This window comes from Cricetulus griseus (genome assembly GCF_003668045.3).
Source record: "Cricetulus griseus strain 17A/GY chromosome 1 unlocalized genomic scaffold, alternate assembly CriGri-PICRH-1.0 chr1_1, whole genome shotgun sequence".
NCBI lineage: Eukaryota > Metazoa > Chordata > Mammalia > Rodentia > Cricetidae > Cricetulus > Cricetulus griseus.
In genome coordinates this window covers 156,996,732-157,016,152 of record NW_023276807.1, presented here as the reverse complement: position 1 = coordinate 157,016,152, position 19,421 = coordinate 156,996,732, and the positions used below count along the sequence as shown (strand labels likewise).

Here is a 19,421-nt window from a genome sequence, read left to right as displayed (position 1 = left end):
AACAAACAAGCCCAAAATAAACTCCAACTGACTGCCCATGCATGGATCCAAGGGCTCTTGTTATGACCTGTTTTGCTTTCAAGGTGAGGCAGGGCTCAGTACACGGTCAGGTTGCTATCTAAGCCCTGGGCTCAAGCAAACCTCACACCTCTATACCCCAAGTAGTGAGCCCAAGTGTGCCCAGCTTAAATGCATTTTTAAGCAGTGTAAATAAGCATATATCTGGGATGAGTTAGCATAAGTCATCCACAACTGACTTTTGGGGCAGGATAATGTTTTGTGTATTGCATCCCTGGCTTTTATCCACTAGACGCCCATAGCACCTTCGTATCATGTTTGCTACAACTGAAAGAAATGTCTCCAACATTGCTGAATGTTTCCCCCTCCCAGGGAGCACAGTTGCTCCCAGCTGAAATACACTTATGATCCTTGCCTTTCTTCCATTCCCTTGAGAGTTTATACCTCACCCTCGGCCTTGGGGTCTGCATCTGCATGCTAGTCAGGGAACAAGGTTGTAAGCAAATCAGATGATACTGGCACTGAACACTCTGTGGGCTCACTGATTTCTCCCCTCTCATAAGGATTTATCTCCCTGGATGAGTTCAGACAGACTTGGAAGCTCTTCAGCTCCCATATGAACATTGACATCACAGATGACAACATCTGTGACCTCGCCAGGAGCATAGACTTCAACAAGGATGGCCACATCGACATCAACGAGTTCCTGGAGGCCTTCCGCCTCGTGGAGCAGTCCTGCTCAGAGGACCATGCCTCTGCTTGCCTGCAATCCACAGACACTGCGGAGAGTGGCCAAAGCAGTCTTGGTGCATGCTGAGGACAGCCTGCTCTTTATCACCTCCAGTGCCTATAGGCAATGACAAGTGTATGAGTCCACATAGATTTGGGAGATTTTATGCTGAGAATTTGCTAATATCAGGCATTGGAATAAAGAATCAACTGCCTGTTTGCTGGTGGGTGGGCTAGGCCTGGTGTGGTGTGTGTGTGTGTGTGTGTGTGTGGTGTGTGTGTTGTGTCTCTGTGTCTGTGTGTGTACACACAGTGATCCCAACCTCATCTCAGAATCTTTACAAAGTAGATTTCAGGTGTAGGTATGTTTAAACTCTAAAATCTACTCTAGCTATCACTGATGATTTAATACTCTCATTGCTTACATTTTATACCTCGTATTTATTGTTTTAAAAATGTCAAGGTGTTATGGGAAAGCATTTTTTATTGTATATAATCATGATTCCAACAAACATTTTTTTTATTATGTACTTTGTCTTCATATAATTATAGAGTTTCTCTGATTTTATGTTCACATTTTTAAATAAATTACCCTAGTTGTACATGCTTTTCCATGCTGCTGTATAAACTTCACAGCTCTCATTAATGGTTGTATAATTTTCTCTCAAATTAATATACTATAGCCCATTTTGGTTGTTCCCATCTAGTAAACAGATACTTTGCTTAGGTTTTATTTTGGTTGGTTGGATGGTTGAGTTTTTGTAAATAACACCCTGGCTAATTTGCTCTGTAAAAGTATTTTCCAATGATATATTTTCTTAGGACTTAAATCTCAGGAATGGGATTGCTTTGGCAAAAATACTTTATTAGAGTGTTTTCTTCAGGGAAAGAGAACCAATAAGCTATAGAAACAATTTATTCTAAAGATTTGGCAAAGGGCTGGTGAGATGGCTCAGTCAGTAAAGAATATGCCAGGCAAACACAATACACTAGGTTGAATCCCCAGTTAACCTAGCCAGGCCAGCCAACCTAGCCAGTCAGGGATCTCTGGGCTCAGGGAGAGAGCTTGTGTCAAAAAAGATGGAGGGCCTAGATGAAGACACCATACATAATGTAACACACACACACACACACACACACACACACACACACACACACACACACACACACACGAACTCACTCTATGGCTGAAGATGGCCCTGAATTCCCAATCCTCTGGTCTCTACCTCCAAAGTGCTGAAATACTCTAATCAAGTACTCAGGCAACCCATCACCCATTTAAGCCAACACTCAGATTCACAGTCAAAGCTGTGAATGTTCTCTGGTTTGGTACATATTCCAGACTGCTTTCAATACCAAGCATGCTGATTTTTCACAGAGTCACAGTGAAGGCATCTCAAAGTTTTGCTAGTGGTGAATGAAGAGTATTCCCTATGCATTTTACTGTACTCATCATTGATTAATACCAAACAGTCACTTCTACCTCATTTTATTTGTGAATGAAGGAGAACTTGCTGAGTGTGTGACTTAATAAGACAAGCAAATGTGGGGTCCCCGCCCAAGATGCTTACAAGTTTTCCCTCAGGCATCTAGTTCTACCTGAGTCATATAGAAAAAAAATCACCTTTCTCCCCACTCTATTGATTGCTACACAGTCATTAAAAAGAATGGCCTGCTATTGACTAGGGTTATGGTTGGCCATGGAATTACAGTGGGTGGGACTTTCACTTTTTATATAAATGGCACACTAGTAAAGATTGAGGTGAAAATTTGTAAACAAATATAACTACCAGAGACATGCAGACTGTGGGGACGCTGTGACAAAGGATCAGGTTTCTTAGGCAAAGAAACTACAAGGGGAGGAATATAAAGAGAGGAAGGAGTAAACCACAGATTTTAAAAGGTTTAAGTGGTGGTGTAGTCTACCTGTAATCCCAGCACTGCAGACTGAGGCAGGCTGACCTCCCTGAGTTCAGATCAGCCTGGTCTACCTAGTGAGACCCTGCCTCAAATTGTTACAGGACATAGCAATCACATACAGAATTTAATTCAATCCCTCCTTAGATTAGCAGAAACATGTGAGTAATAGAATATTTGATGATGTGAAGGCATTATTCATTTCTCAGACATGGTGAAGATTTGGGGATCATTTTTAAGTCACTATACACTGAAATATGTTCTGGGATTTGTTTCAAAATAGAGGCTGGTGCAGGGGGTGTGAACAAAGCCAGGCTGACCCTGACTGGATCACCAGAAAAGTGACATGAGGATCTTTGCATTTGAATTTTTCTGTAATAAGCACTTTAAAACTTACACTTCAGGACCAGGTGTGATGGTGTATGTCTGCAATCCAGTGCTTGGGGTTTAGAGGAGCTAGGAGGACCATGAGCTTGAGACCAGACTGGGCTCCATAATTTGTTTTAGGGCAAACTGCACTACATAGTGAGACACTGTCTTAAAAAAAAAACATGAAAATTAGACTTGAGGGTAGGGTGAGAGAAGAATATAGCATTTGCTGAATCAAGCAGGGATACAGACAGCCTCAGGTCACAGCTACATCCAGGTGAGGCCCAACCCAGCCCCTAACCCTGTGAGTGGACAAGTGATGACAAGAGTCATTTTTTGTTGTTACTCAGTTTGCTTGGGTTTCAATAGAAGAGTTGCCTAATCTCACCTAGTATCAGTTCTGTTGTCTATTAAGGGGGTATCATACAATATTTTCCAGGGAAGCCACCAGGCTTGTTAAAGTAAACTAATATGCAACCAAGGTCTAGGGAAGGATCCCTAAGCAGAACTGGCTAGGTTATGAGTGACCTTAACCTTTAGCTTTGCAAACATGAGCAAAACAACTTTCATTATAGTTTGTATCTGTCCATACTAAAGAAAAACAGAACCTTAGCTTAACCAGTCAGAAACAGCCAATGATGGTAAGAATATTAATTAGACATGTCCTAGGGGATAAACCCCATGCAACTTTATTGTCGAATATTTATTTATTTATGTGTGTGTGTTGGGGGGGTGTCATTTCATAAGACACAGGTGGAGGTCAGAGGACAACTTGCAGTTCTCTTCTTCCACCACATGGGACCCTGGAATTGAACTGTCCTGGCACTTGCTCTGTAGACTAGACTGACCTGGAACTCACAGAAATCCACCTGTCTCTGCCTCTCAAATGCTGGAATCAAAGGCATGTGCCACCAACACCTGGCATCAGCTTACCCTTTTAACAGGCAAATAAAAAAAAACAAAGTCAAAAGTATCTGGAGGCCCAAGCAAAGCTGCCCATGTGCCTGTGATTGTCTGTACTCTAATTAGTTAATGGAGGAACACAGTGTCAGGTGCTGGGTGAGAGTCTGCAATTGGAAGATGAACAGAACAAGCTCTAGGGGTGGTGACACACACCTGTCATCCCAGCTACTTGGGAGGAGGTGGATCAGCTGAGTCCTTGAGTTGAAGGCCAGCCTGGACAATAAGACAGGGTCTAAAAAATGGGGCTGGAGAGATGGCTCAGCCATTTAGAATTGTGCTGCTCTTGCAGAACGCCTGAGTTAGGTTATCAGCACTCCCATTGAGCAGCTGGTAGCTACCAACCCAGCCACTCTAGTTCTGGGGACCTAATACCCAGTTCTAGACTCCAAGTGCATCTGCGCTCATAGGTACATAAACACACACACACACACACACACACACACACACACACACACACACACACACACCTTTTAAAAGATGATAACATTTGCCCTATTTTGATAATCATTTTGCCCAATGATTCAGTGGTTCTCAATCATACAAGGACATTTGTAAAAACAAAAAACCCAGACTTCAGTGTTGTACTAGGTCGGGTACCCCGGAATTTCTTTCAATGTGTCTTAGGCACAGGAATTTTTAAGTGATGTCACAGTGTTGGGTTCTACCAATTAGACAACTTAGCTAGTTGCTCTTTGGTCAGTGGAGTTCTGAGGCAATCATTAAGACCCAGCTTGGGTAGATTTATTCTTTTCAGGTTTTTTTTTAGACTTTTTTTTTTATTTTTTGGATTTTCAAGACAGAGTTTCTCTGTGTAGCTTTGGAGCCCAGTCATGGTCTTATATGTATAGACTAAGCTGATCCTGGACTCCTGCTTCTCCTGCCTTTACCTCCAAGTACTGGGGTTCAGGCTTGGGATACACACACACACACACACACACACACACACACACACACACACACACACACAATTCATTCCACTATTAAGCAATTTTCAGTGACTGGATGTGCTCTCTGGGTCTTCTGGAGGGGCAGGCTCTAGCCAGTGTGTGTCTTTGTACCCATCTGGTCATAGCTGACCTTCCAGTTGCTGAGTCAAGAGTCAGTTCATTTCAGATGTCTCCAGTGGAGTTATTTAAGGCATGAAATAATTGGTAAGCTATGCCAAGGCTGTGTTAGTCATGCTCAGAAGTCTCCTAGCCTGGAGCTTACTGAAAGTTAACATTTCTATGGCCCACCCTGGGCAACTTTGTTTCCAGGTCTATTTAGGAGTCAGGGCTTCAGTTTTTGAAATGAAAAGGCTCTCAAGATGGGATAATGAGATTGTTCAAAATATGTGATTGCATTTTATACAAAGAAAGTGGATGCATTTAATACAAAACAATGTGAGTGCATTTAATAAAGAAAATGTGATTACATTTAATGCCATTGAAATGTACACGTGTAAGTGGTAGAGTTTATGAAACGTATATCTTATGGGCATGAAAACATTTTAACACATTCAGTAGCTTTTCTAGCAAACTCATGGGTGAAGCTGCTGGTGCTGGCTTAGAGGTCATATACACTGTGTGGCAGGCCCTGCCAGTAGCGAACCTCCACCACCAGACTCAGTTTGAGCTTCAGAATGTATGTAAGGTGATTCACATGGCTTGTCTCTGGATCTTCATAGCAACAGTCCACAGCACCACACCAGGTCTAGGTCAAATGTCAGTCTCACTTACCTGCATTTAGCTCCTTGCTGCTGCCGCCAGTGCTTTGCATGAAAACCTGGCCATGTCTCTATTTAGGTAAATGGAATGCTATTTGAGGCTCTTTTGCACTCAGTTGCTTCAGTTCTTAGGTTAATCTCCCTGCCAATGCTTCCCACAGCAACTTAGTGCTTCTCTGCCATGTGTGTATATGATCTAGCTAATGACAGGCCCTTCTGGACTTCAGTCAGGAGCTCTGCTTCACTCACTGGATAGTGTTTCCTTTTGGGGCAGGTGGTTCCTATTTTAATTTATTTCCTCTTCCTTTGCTTTTTTTTTGGTGGGGGGGGGGAGGGTGTCACTATGTAGCCTTGGCTATCCTGGAATTCTGTATGTAGACAATACTGACCTCAAGCTGCTTGCTTCTTCCTCCAAACTGCTGGGTTTAAAGGTGTGTGTCTGGCTTGTGTTTGCCATCTTTAATGACAGGGAATATTGGAAACTGTTGAGGTGCTGTGTTGGAACACCAGCCTCCTTTGGTTGTCATTGCTACCTATCAGCAAATGCAAGCAGCTGGGAGGTCCCAGCCTTACTGCATGTGAGCTGCACAGTCAGTAAACGCCAACCAAAACCAAACCAATGGATTTATGTGTTGCAGGAATCATCCTGGACCAAGCAATCCAACCCCCATAAGAGTGACAGAGAGAGAGCAGATGTTGGGGTGGGCCCAAGGCAGAGCAGCACCGAAAAGCTTTGGTCCCGGGTCTATTTTGTATTCCCGTTTTATAGTCTAAAGCCATAAGTTTTGGTGGGCAAGCAAGAGAGATTTTACAGAAAGGCACTTGGCAATCATCACTGTGCACATCAGAATGTACCAAACTCTGGTTTTGTTGTTTTGATAATGTCTCCTATAGTCCAGACTGGCCTTTGACTCACTAGCCAGGGATGATGTTGAATACCTGATCCTCCTGCCTCCACCTGGGATTATAGGATTTTTTTTTTTTTTTTTTTTTTCGAGAGAGGGTTTCTCTGTGGCTTTGGAGGCTGTCCTGGAACTAGCTCTTGTAGACCAGGCTGGTCTCGACCTGCCTCTGCCTCCCAAGTGCTGGGATTAAAGGCGTGAGCCACCAATGCCCGGCTTGTTTCATGTCTTTTAAGATTAGTGTTTGGGAAGCATCTACATATTTCTTAAAGAAAAAATTGTATGTATTTAATTTTCAATTCATAACATTTTTTTTAACATCCATCTACTAATTCAGAAAGATTCCCACTGCCCAAAAAGAAATCCAAAATTCACCAATGATTCTCCATTTTCTTTTCCTCAGCTCCTGGTCACTGTCAATCTACTGTCTCTTTTTGACTCACTTTTCTGAATATTTCATAGAAACAGAACCATGGGATATGTGAGATTTCATGTCTGGCTGCTTTTATTCTTTATACAGTGTTTTCAAGGAACATCCAGTGTTGTGGTATGTGTTGACATTTTTGCTCCTTTTGATGGGGGAATAATATTCTTTTGTGTGCATAGGTCACATTTACTTACCAGTCATCATTTGATGGATATTTGGTTCACAACTCCCTGTAACTCCAGCTCCGGGGATCTGCTATCCTCTTCTAGTCTCCAAGACACACACACTATTATGAGCATACCATCACACACACACACTTAAAAATCAATAAAATTATTTAAATGGATTTTGTTCAAAAATTAAATGTGCTTCTTTCCTTTATCTCAAAAGGAATGTACATTAATAACCTGGACTTAGTCATATCTAATAAGCTCCAAGAAAGCTGCCTTCCCGTCTCTGCAAAAAGCACTCAGCGGCCCTGCCACCAGTCTAAATCCATTAAAACCAAATAAAACCCACAGAGAGCCAGCAGGCATGGTGTTACAAGCCTGTAATCTCAACACTTGGGAGGATCAGTCTAGTCTACATAGCAAGTTCCAGGCTAGCCAGATTTACATAGTGAGACCCTGTCTCAATAAACAAATAAACAACAAACTGTTTCAAAGAAACCTTGGAACAAATGGCTAACTGAAGTGCCTATTAACATATCAAAGTGAAGCTGGCCAGCTCTCCCAGCATCCCTCAGTACCTGTGATACCAGCACTTCTCAATCCAACCCCTACCCTAAACCTCTCCTCCCAAGGGCTGGGCTTCAATTCCCTTCCTCCAGCTTCTGATCCCTATACAACTTAGCCATTTTGGCTTGGTTCTCTTAGTTCCCGGGCTCTTTCTTAGTCTCTTGGTCCATTTGGGTCCATTTGCCACATCCCCCTCTTCCTCTCTGGATCTCCCTTCTCCCCTCCTCTCACGGCCGGATTCAGTCTGGACCCTTCCAGAAGCCTCTGGCTGTTCTCTCCCTCGTAAAACCTTTTCCTCAACCATACTTAGGAGTGGCCGTGTCCTCATTTCCATCCACAGAGAGGAAAACAACAGTGACTTGAGTAAATTGTACCATTCAATTTCCCTAAAACTGAAAGATTTGGTCTCTTAGGCTCTAAGTTACACTGATCACACCACACCTGCCACTTCAAAAGAGGCAGCACAGAGGAAGTACTCCTGGGTTGGCTGCCCTCACCCAGGTCTGGATATAACACCAGAGCCCCATTATCTAGATGTACATAGTTACCAGTGCTTTAGCTTCCTCTGAAGAAAATATTGTGAAAAGGAACGAGGCTTGACAAGGTACTGAGTTGGCTGTGACTCAACTAAATTATCATGAAAGTGTAGCAGACAGTGGACTCACCTGCAGGGACCTTCAAAGGGAGAGTGGCGAGTGGACAGCTTCTTCTGAAAGATGTTGAAATATGATCCAAGGATGGAACTGTGTGAGAATTCTGAGCACTTGTGAGAAAACCCCAAGGATACAAGACAAGTCTTGTGACCTTTGTTCCTTTAAACATGGCTTTGCTTTTGGAACGTGTCTTCATGCCCCTCGAGTGTAGCAGGAGAGGGCTTCCTTTAAATTACCCATTAACTTACTTTCCTTATTCAAGAGAGTTTCCAAGTACAGCCTATCCTTAAATTTGTACACACCTGAAGCCATGTGAACTTTGGTCAAAAGACCTTGTAACCCTCAGAGTATAAACTGTCTGATGCTGAGTAAAGTCGGCTATTGCATGAGGCTTTATCAGCCTCATTTTAAGACTCCATTCTCCCAGGTCATGGCTTCTAGGGCCATGGCAAAAGGAAGTGACTATCCCTTTTTTGGATTTTGGAGACAGGGTTTCTCTGTGTAACAGCCTCGGCTGTCCTGGAAATTGCTCTGTAGTCCACCTGTCTTTGCCTCCTGGAGTGCTGGGATTAAAGGCAGGTGCCACCACCATCCAGCTGTGATTATCTTTTCAGTTCTGCTGAGAGAAGAATGAGTTTTTTGCTGAAGGAGGATGAATAAACTTTACTCTTGTGACCTGGAGTCAGCTGAGGCCCAGACTTGGGAGAGCTCTGGGGTTCTTTGTCCGGATGGCAACCCTCCAGTACCTGGAGGCAACATGGCCACACTGAGCTTGGACTGGACAGGGAGCCTTTGTACAATGTTTACTCCACATGCCTGTGCAAAGCCTCCCCCCCACCCAGTGAAATCCGGAGCAAGTCCCCTGCAGATACACATCCGTATGCATTTCAGGACATTCCTTTTGCCATTTTTGGTTGGAATTCTCAACATATAACCCTGATCTGAACTACTCAGGCATTACAGTAATTTTCTAGTTGTTGCAATTCTCATTATTAACAAAACCCCTGTATCCTGAAACAATTACTCATGTGTCACAAATAACCACAAAAGTGTGTTACCCAAACAGGAAGCAGTGTCTTAGCCCTTAAAGAATGGGGTGTGGACTTTGGGGAACTGTCTCATCATATGTAAGTAAGGGTCATTGGAACTATTTTTAATGTGATCCTTCACATATAAATGCCTGTTCATATCCAGATCATCTAAAAACGAGGCTTCAGAGGAAGTCAAGAATATCCGACACTCCGTTCTTCCTGGCCCTACTGGTAACATTCTTTCAATCATAAATAGCTTTGTCTTATAAAACATATGGTTTCAAATTTAAGAATTTACCTCAGTAGCATTTTAGCTCACGTTAATGATCTTAGTGTTTTATTTGGTTCTTTAAATATTATCCTATGTGTTCTCATATATTTTTAAAGTTTTTTTTTATTTTGCTATGTATTTTAATGTTACTCAGATAATTATTCTAGGTTATATTAGGACTTAAAAATAGTTAATGATTAAAAACAAATTGTTGAACAGTCACAAAGCTCCATAGATAAGATAGAATTTTTAAAAAAATATGTATTTTTTTTTACTACTTATGTGAGAGTGCCCTGTTTACATGTATGTCTGTGTACCACATGCATGCCTGATGTCCTATGTGCCAGGCTCCCTGGAACTGGAGTTACAGACTGTTGTGAGACACGTGTGGGTGCTGGGAACTGAACCTGGATCCTCTATATCAAAGACTCAACACCTGAGCCATGCCACCAGTCCCCACTGTGGTATTTGCATGAAAACTTAAAGCATCAGAATACTGTTTGTCATAATACAGTAGAGAATGGAAAACTTTGACCCTATTTTTCATGTATTTATTGATTTATAAAACAAACAGTCAACATCATTACATAGAGGGGCAGAAAGGTCAATACCCATCCCCATAACGGCATTATAAGAATCAGAAGAAGTTAGCAAAATGACAAGTGTATGATTCCAAGAATAGTAGATGTGACTGATGGTGATCTTTTAAATTCATTGGGAGATATTCCTAATAGAGGTTTAATGTTTGTAGTGCACTTGAATGATGCAGATCCTGAATTAGAAACACGAATTGTGCTTGGGCAGTGGTGGTACAGGCCTTTAATCCCAGGACTCAGGAGGCAGATACAGGTGGATCTCTGCGAGTTCAAAGCTAGCCTGGTCTACAGAGCAAGTTCCAGGACAGCCAGCGCTACACAGAGAAACACTGTCTTGAAAACAAAAACAAAAAACCAAAACTAAACAAGTAAACAAAATAAACAAGCATTTTTTTTTTACATTTACTTGGTGTGTGTGTGTGTGTGTGTGTGTGTGTGTGTGTGTGTGTGCGCGCGTGCATAAATGGGTGTACTTATGCCACAGATCATTTGTGGTCAGGAGTTAATTGTCTCCTTCCACTCAGTGTGTTCCATGGGTTCAACTTAAGCCTATAGGCTTGAACCATCTCACCAGCAGCACAGGAGCATATATTATTCTTAAGACATGCAAGTCAAAATCTATGTTCCAATTGTGTAACATCCTGCAGAATGTCCAAATCTTTTGTCTTTAATTCTGTGGTTCCCACTTCAGTGACTGCTGACCTGGCACCCTGCTCTATACATATCTCTCCTCCTATGTTATTTTTTAAATTTTGTATGTGTATGGGTGTTTTTCCTTTGTGTGTTCTTTGTATCACATACATGCCTGATGCCCGATGAAGCCAGAAGAGGACATCAGATTCCCTGGAGCTGGGTTATAGTCTGTGAGATGGTATATGGGTGCAGGGAGTTGAACCTGGGTCCTTGGCAAGAGCAGTCAATGCTCTTAGCCACGGAATCATCTCTCCAGTCCCTCCATATTTCTTGAGTTAAATACTACTCAAGTCGGCATGTACACCTGCAGGCAGAGAACAGAAGCAGGAGGAGGCATCACGAGTTTCTTTTCGCCAGCCTGAGCTACACAGTGAGACTCAATCTCTACTAACAACAATCATACATTTTCTTTACTTGTAGATAAAGTTGAAAAATGAAAGTGATGATTGTGATGGCTTTCCTTGTGCTCACAGCTCACTCTGTAGCAGTAAGTAACCTCTTATTGTCCATGTCTGCAAATGAGCTTTCGTGTATACATTCTGAGCTTCTAGCTATTAAGTCCTGGTAAAAGGACAGCAGATCACCCCAGGAGCAAAGCAGCATCTCCATTTTAGGAGTTTCTCTGGACCTATGAGTAAGTAGCTCTTCCAACCTATTTTTCAAAGACCTTTCTAGGAAAACAAGTGATGGGAAGCTCTTCTCAGGGCTCAGCCATGCTTCACAATCTTGGCTGCCCTCGGGACTCCCTTGGGAAACTTCAAAAAGTCCTGACATCTGGGTACCACTCCCCTAAATCCAGCTTCGATGGTCTAGGGTTTGTGACAAGTGTCAGGAGGTTCACAAGTTCCCAGTTGACTCTTCAACTAGCAGTCAGGCTGAGGACCACCAATGAGGGAAGAGACACAGTAACTAGCCTGCAAGTTGTCACAGCAGATGAAAGAGAGTGACTGTCACTCAGAGTCACAGGTGTGTCCAACCTGAAAGCTGCAGACCATGAGCATCCCAGGGCGGCTGCGAATACAGCCCAGCACACCCACACAGATGCTACGTCAAAGGGCTGCAACTGTTAGATCCCTGGAAAACTCAGGTATCCGGGGTCCCAGGCCACGACCGCGGTCACCCCAATCACCAGTCAGATTCGAGAGCTTGCTGCAAACTGCATGAGGCTTTATTGTAATTTAACGAGCTAACGCCATGTTAGCTCGGGTCTTTCACCCACCGCCATGGCGGATGGTTAGCAAAAGACAGCTCCTAGGGCCTCCCGAGAGATCTTATAGGGCAGCGTAAGGGGAGTGTCTAGGTGTACACACAGGCTCATGATTGGTGTGCCTCCAGCCTTGGAGGGCTTGCCCTGTGTTGATTGGCCAACTGGTTGTTATGGCCCATAGGCCCTCCCAGGGTGGTTGCTATGCTTTGTGTGTCATTGCTGTGTGCTTGTCCGTAAAGCACACCCAGGGTCGTAAAGCATAGTGCCACCAGATAACTTCTGATTGTTTCCTTGTCTCGAGGCAGGCATCTGACTTTCTAGTGACTAAGACAAGGTTATAGAGCATGTGTTCGGTTGTTATGGCTGCCAAAAGGGAAGCTGGTCCCTTCACAACGTTAAATGATTGGCAGTCTTGAGAGGGTTGTTTCTTACTCTTCTTAACAAGACACTGTGGTCTTAGGAAGACTTATAACTGAGACTAACACAGCTAAGATTTACTCGATTGTTCTCTTTACTCTGTGTCTCTTGAGTATGTACACAAGAGAGGCCAATCTTGCACCCTGCCAGGATCGCTCCCCTAACAAAAGACAGATCCTTCAAGGAAGTCAAATTTAATTTCCCAGGTTTTTGACTGTGATTATCGCTATGGATGCCCTCCGTCTCCATGCTCTCTGCCTCTCTGTTTTCACAGGTGTCAAGATCGCCTGGCAAGATCATTCTCTGCTATCCTTTCTTAAACTGGAAGGTAAAACACCCTTCCCTTCTCCTCCCTCACTCCTTCCCTTCCTCTTTAGAAAGATATGATTTAGAGAGACAGTAGTTGGCATTTTCAAATAAAGTCATATTAATATAATTAGACATGTTCCCCCAAGGTAAAAATTCAGCCAGGTGGTGGTGGTGCACGCCTTTAATCCCAGCTCTCAGGAGGCAGAGACAGGCGGATCTCTGTGAGTTCCAGACCAGCCTGGTCTACAAGAGCTAGTTCCAGGACAGCCTCCAAAACCACAGAGAAACCCTGCCTCGAAATCCCCCCCAAAACAAAACAAAACAAAACAAAAAACCTAAACAATTGGAGGTAAAACCAGGCACATGCGGGGATGGGATAGCTAGGGATTCTGCGTCGGTGGCTGCGGGTCAAGAATCCCCAGTGGACAGATCTCCCAGGGCTGCTAAGATCATAGGCACAGGGCCTGTTTCACCTCCTCTGTGTGAATGACCCCTCTCAACAGGCAGCTTGTTTCCTTGCCTCTCTTTTATATATAAGGGTATAATATAAGCCATGAAATTCCATTTACAAATTTAGCAAGGAGTCTGAAGGGCCTTAACATGAACAAAGTGTTTAAGGCTATGGAAATGTTAATATTAATCATTATATATTTATATGTATGTATCCAGTCATTACACTCTACCCCATAATCAAGTATAGTTATCATGTGTCAAAATAAAGAATAGGGGCTGGAGAGATGATGGCTCAATCAGCAAAGTGCTTTCCATGTGAGGGCCTGAGTTCAATCCTCAGGAAACATATAACAGGCCTGGTGTAGTGGCACGCACTTGTTACCCTAGTGCTGGGGAAACAGACATGTGGGTCCCTGGGGCTCCCTGGTCAGTCAGTCTAGCCTGTTTAGAGAGCTCCAAGCCAATCAGAGAGTCTGCCTCAAATGAGGTAGACAGCATTCATGAGCAATGGCCATTGAGATTGTGTCTTCGCCTCCACACACATGTGCACCCACTGTACACACACACACACACACACACACACACACACACACACACACACACACACACAAGATAAATAAACAGAAGTCAGTTGAGTAACTAATTAGTCAGAAAGTAATAAAATGTTTTGTTTCACATCTTTATTTTCTACCAGAGTGCTTCCTCTCACATAGTCATGGCTCACACCATAGTTTTGTTAGACACTATTATGATATTCAAATCCCTCTTGAAGTTGGACATAATATGCGCCCTTTAGAGGACTTATGTTAATTGGTAAAGTTCTTTTTTTTTTTTTCTTTTTTGCTAAGAAAGCTGATGGCCAACTCTTTATTTATTTAGTTAGTTAGTTAATTTTTGGGTTTTGGAGACAGGGTTTCTCTGTATTGTTTTGGAGCCTGTCCTGGCACTCACTCTGCAGACCAGGCTGGCCTCGAACTCACAGAGATCCACCTGCCTCTGCCTCCCGAGTGTTGGGATTAAAGGCGTGCGCCATCAACACCCAGCTTCTTTGTATTTACTTTGAGTGGTTGTCTTTGACACGGATTTTGATCGTGACCTCTTGATGTTTCTCCTGTTGCTTTGCACTTTCCTGAAGACACTTGGAATATCATCTTGGCAAGCTCAGGTTTGTGCTTGGAGACAGCTGCCACGTGGCTTCTTCTTTCATAGTCTGAACAGAGGAGAAGAGTGTGGTGCATGGGTCTGTAATCCCAGCACTCAGGGAGACTGAGGCAGGAAGATTGAAGTTCAAGGTCAGCCTGAGCTACAACAGGAATTCTAGGCCAGCTAGAGCCTGGGGTGGGGATGAGGGTAAACCTTGGTGGTAGAAGACTTTCTCACAGTACCTGAGGCCGGAGGCCTACAAGGAGAAGAGATGATGTGTTATGTTCCCAGGAACCCCACAGGTTTCACTAGAGTTAATATTTGGAGAATCAAGTTTACATTGCTTAACTAGCTACCTCCTGACTCCCTCCTCTTCTATACCATGGTCTTGGAGCAATTCGTGTAATTGTTTTCTTAAAAGGGTTTTCTTCAGAACATTGAAAAACACAGTTAAACTTAGAGTTTCCTAATAATCAACTGAGCTGTAACTGTTCTTTTTCATTTCCTTGCAGCCATGCCAGAGGCTCTGTGAATTCTTAAAACTCTGTGTAAGTTTTTATTCACGGTTTTCCACCATTATAATGCTTGGAGAGGGTGAAAGCTTGGGGAAATAATGAGAAAGCAGGGATGAGAAGTGTTTGATATCTCTGTCACCACTGTACTGGTACTCTTCTGGCTCATAGCTTTCTAATAAAACCCTAAGTTATCATCTAAGAACTAAAATACTCCCTCAAGAAAAGAACTACCGTACCATTTCTTGAAAAATGCTAAAGGCAGTTTTCAATTATATTATCTATCAAAAACATTTTTATTTTTCAAAACAGGGTCTCTCTGTGTAGCCCTGGCTGTCCTGAACTCACCCTGTAGACCAGGCTGGCCTCAAACTCACTGAGATCCACCTGCCTCTGCCTCTGCCTCTTCAGTGCTGGGATTAAAGGTGTGCACCACCACCACCTGGCTCAAAAGGATTTTTTTTTAAAGAAAGAGAACACTTGTTTAAAATTGCATAATTATAATTTTAAAAATAGTTTTAAAAACATTTTTAAAAAGATCTTGTTTGGGACCTGGAGAATTGCCTTGGTGGTTAAGAGCACTTGTCACTCTTGCTGAGTTCAATGCCCGGTACTGGTGCGGTGATTCTCGACCATCCATAACTCCAATTCCAGATTAGGTGTCTTGTTCTTCTGACCATAATCATGGGGACCCCAGCAGCTACATAACACAAAGGGTGTCCCCACAGACCTGCAGCCTCAGCTCTGAGATGGATGGTGACAGGATGATCTCTTGCTAGGTTCCAGACTACACATGAGAATGCAAACTCTGGGTTCCCAGAGAGAGGCAGAGAGTGATAGAGAAGCCTCTTCTGACAGCATACATGCACAGAGAAATACAGCATTTACATTTGAGTACCATACACTTGTGAAGAAGTAGAAGTTGGTAAGAAGGGAACGAAATGTAAAATAATAAGGTCTTGTTTAGAAATCCTTCTCACCCTATATCTATCACTTAAACACATTATTACACAAAATAGCTATGTGATTTTTAATATATTAATTTCTTATAAGCGGATTTTTGTCTTGGTTTTTGTTTTGTCAGAAGAAACCACGAATGAACAGAACAACTACCATGGTCCCATCATTTCCACCCACAACAGAAACTGGCCTTTCTCTGACTAGTGGTTTTCCAGCTCCTCTTACGCCCCATAGGCGGGGAGATTCGAGATAGTACAGTTCCTCACAGCCCAGAAGAACTTTCTACCCCATGCAGTCTATGCCATAGCCAGATCACATGACCAGCTTACAGCTCCTGAGCCACCATCATGATGCTGCAATAAAATGTTGATATCACACTGTTTGTTATGAAATTGTGCTGGGTAGTTTTTGTCAACTTGACACAAACCTACACATACATGAGAAGAGGGACTCTCAACTGAGAATTACCTCCATTAGATTGGTCTGTGGGATGTTTTCTTGTTTACTAAATGATGTGGGAGGGCCCAGACACTGTGGGTGGTGCTGTAGGGGTAGAGCAGGTGTAGCTGGTGCCAGTCAGGGGGAGACAGCCAGGGGGAGACAGCCAAGGGGAGACAGCCAAGGGGAGACAGCCAGGGGGAATTGGGAAAATAACAAAAGCAACTAGGACATCTTTTTTTTTGGGGGGGTGTAATCAGCATGGAGCTAGGAATCAGGGTTCCATAAGAAAAGAAAAGTGGAAATAACAGTATGGGGAGGGCCACCTACAGCTTCTGCTGCAGGATGGTGGTGGCTGAACCAGGGATTCTGCCCTTGCATCTAAGGCCTTGTGAAGACCACTTGGAGGTGTTCCTAGCAAACGGAGAGGACATCCTGACTCTTTTATTGTGATATAAACTTACAAACCCACGGGGCTATGATTGTAAAATTTTCTCACTTGGGAGTGAAGGTTCTAAGTCTCTCCATATTGGTCCACAGAAATATGAAGCAAAAAAGCTAACACTGGTAATTTGACTCCTTCTCCATCTCTCCACAGAGTCGATGTTTCAGGAGGAGAACAGAAGCAACAGCCTTGGATCATCAATTGTGAATGATGGTCAGAGTCTACTAGTCCCTCTGTCCCTCTGGGATGGAGGGTCACTACATGCCATTCATAAGGGATTGGAAACTTCCCTGGGAAGTTTTTCAGGCTCTGTCTTTACAACTGGTGGAAATGAGGCCATGCCTAGATGGCAAAGAGAATGGAGTCAGTGTAGGAGACACGTGTTTCTTTCAGGTTTCAACCTGGATAGGCCTTATATGCCACTGACTTCACCATGCCAGGAAGCTTTCCAAAATGCAGGGGAATCTATACTTTGCTGCAGACTTGTGGAAAGATGCAAAACCTAAGCCAGAACCCCAAACCCCTCAGCCACATGCCACCATATTAATATGTCAGAATACATCTAAGTATAGGGCATTCACTCCCAGTGAAAAAGCCATAAGGGTAGCTTTCCCATCATAAAGGATATTTCTATTAAGCATGTTTTTTAATAAATCATTTTTGAGACAGAGTCTTATTTGTAGCTTTCACTTGCCTGTATCTCACTATGAAATCCAAACTGGCCTCAAATGCTCACAGATGTTCCTGCCTCTGCCTCCCGAGTCTTGGGATTCCAGGACTGAGTCACGACAGCCAGCTATAAAGGTGATTTTGATAGGAAATTAAAAGGATGATACAAGTCAAACTCTCAGTTTATACTGAGTAAACCTGGTCTTCACATGTCCTCAGTGATCCTTCTGTTAAAGTCACCTCCCAGCTAAAACTCCCCGTTGTTCCTGCAGTGAGTCATTCTCATTGTGGTTGGAGTCTTCTCAACATTTCCCCACTGAAAACTTTGGGATGGCACATAATACCATAGATGTGATTAGGATAGTGACAAAAACAGGACAGTAGTGTCCTACGTTCTAGTCTTCTTTACTGATCTGCACTGTAATTGTGTTTTTTGGTTGACTGTTAAGTCCTTTTCATGTCCTGTCAGAATGTGTTTTGATCACTTTGCTATCCACACCTTTGGATTACACTCTGTTAAGTGTCTCCACACACATTTTATTTGGTTTGTTTTGAGAGATTTCATGAGGGTTCAGTCAGGAGACTTAACAGCAGGCAGGTGGAGGCAGACTATTAAGATCTGAGGGTGAAGGAATCAATTCATACACGTGCCATGTTTCTCATGGCTCTTTATTATCAAAAAATGTTCTTCCCAAAGGTTCTCTCTCAAAAAACTCTTTAAGATTTCTCCCCAGCCAGGTTTTGGTGGCACACAGCTTTAATCCCATGACTGTGCAGCTCACATGCAGTAAGGCTGGGACCTCCCAGCTGCTTGCATTTGCTGATAGGTAGCAATGACAACCAAAGGAGGCTGGTGTTCCAACACAGCACCTCAACAGTTTCCAATATTCCCTGTCATTAAAGATGGCAAACACAAGCCACACATACCTTTAAACCCAGCAGTCTGGAGGAAGAAGCAAGCAGCTTGAGGTCAGTATTGTCTACATACAGAATTCCAGGATAGCCAAGGCTACATAGTGACACCCTCCCCCCCCCCACCAAAAAAAAAGCAAAGGAAGAGGAAATAAATTAAAATAGGAACCACCTGTCCCAAAAGGAAACACTATCCACTGAGTGAAGCAGAGCTCCTGACTGAAGTCCAGAAGGGCCTGTCATTAGCTAGATCATAAACACACATGGCAGGGAAGCACTAAGTTGGTGTGGGAAGCATTGGCAGGGAGATTAACCTAAGAACTGAAGCAACTGAGTGCAAAAGAGCCTCAAATAGCATTCCATTTACCTAAATAGAGACATGGCCAGGCTTTCATGCAAAGCACTGGCGACAGCAGCAAGGAACTAAATGCAGGTGAGTGAGACTGGCATTTGACCTAGACCTGGTGTGGTGCTGTGAACTGTTGCTATGAAGATCCAGAGACCAACCATGTGGATCACCTTACATACATTCTGAAGCTCAATCTGAGTCTGGTGGTGGAGGTTTGATACTGTCAGGGCCTGCCACACAGTGTATATGACCTCTGAGCCAGCACCAGCAGCTTCACCCATGAGTTTGCTAGAAAAGCTACTGAATGTGTTAAAATGTTTTCATGCCCATAAGATATACGTTTCATAAACTCTACCACTTTCAAGTGTACATTTCAATGGCATTAAATGCAATCACATTTTCTTTATTAAATGCACTCACATTGTTTTGTATTAAATGCATCCACTTTCTTTGTATAAAATGCAATCACATATTTTGAACAATCTCATTATCCCATCTTGAGAGCCTTTTCATTTCAAAAACTGAAGCCCTGACTCCTAAATAGACCTGGAAACAAAGTTGCCCTGGATGGGCCATAGAAATGTTAACTTTCAGTA

The 19,421-nt window shown here is 43.1% G+C and overlaps 2 protein-coding genes across 2 annotated transcripts in view; both read left to right on the top strand.

Annotated features, from left to right (window-relative positions):
- The window catches only part of LOC100769947 (serine/threonine-protein phosphatase with EF-hands 2), a 36,271-nt gene extending 34,917 nt beyond the window's left edge, over positions 1-1,354 (top strand). The window contains exon 17 of the mRNA XM_027388410.2: positions 582-1,354. Coding sequence (XP_027244211.2) covers positions 582-835 — 254 coding nt within the window. The 3' untranslated portion in view covers positions 836-1,354. The remainder of the gene's footprint in view (positions 1-581) is intronic.
- An 8,180-nt stretch (positions 1,355-9,534) lies between these two features.
- Positions 9,535-16,404, top strand: LOC100754872. Its single transcript, XM_035452987.1, has 5 exons — positions 9,535-9,682; positions 11,432-11,498; positions 12,910-12,963; positions 15,053-15,088; positions 16,137-16,404. Exons 2-5 carry the CDS (start codon positions 11,445-11,447, stop codon positions 16,263-16,265), a joined length of 273 nt encoding a protein of 90 aa, XP_035308878.1. The 5' UTR covers positions 9,535-9,682; positions 11,432-11,444; the 3' UTR covers positions 16,266-16,404.
- Positions 16,405-19,421: the final 3,017 nt, after the last annotated feature.

Coding starts and splice junctions, on each gene's coding strand:
- LOC100754872 (XM_035452987.1), top strand. CDS start 11,445: ATGAAAGTGATGATTGTGATGGCTTTCCTTGTGCTCACAGCTCACTCT. Junction 11,499..12,909: donor TCACAGCTCACTCTGTAGCA/GTAAGTAACCTC, acceptor CTGTTTTCACAG/GTGTCAAGATCGCCTGGCAA. Junction 15,089..16,136: donor GTGAATTCTTAAAACTCTGT/GTAAGTTTTTAT, acceptor TTGTTTTGTCAG/AAGAAACCACGAATGAACAG.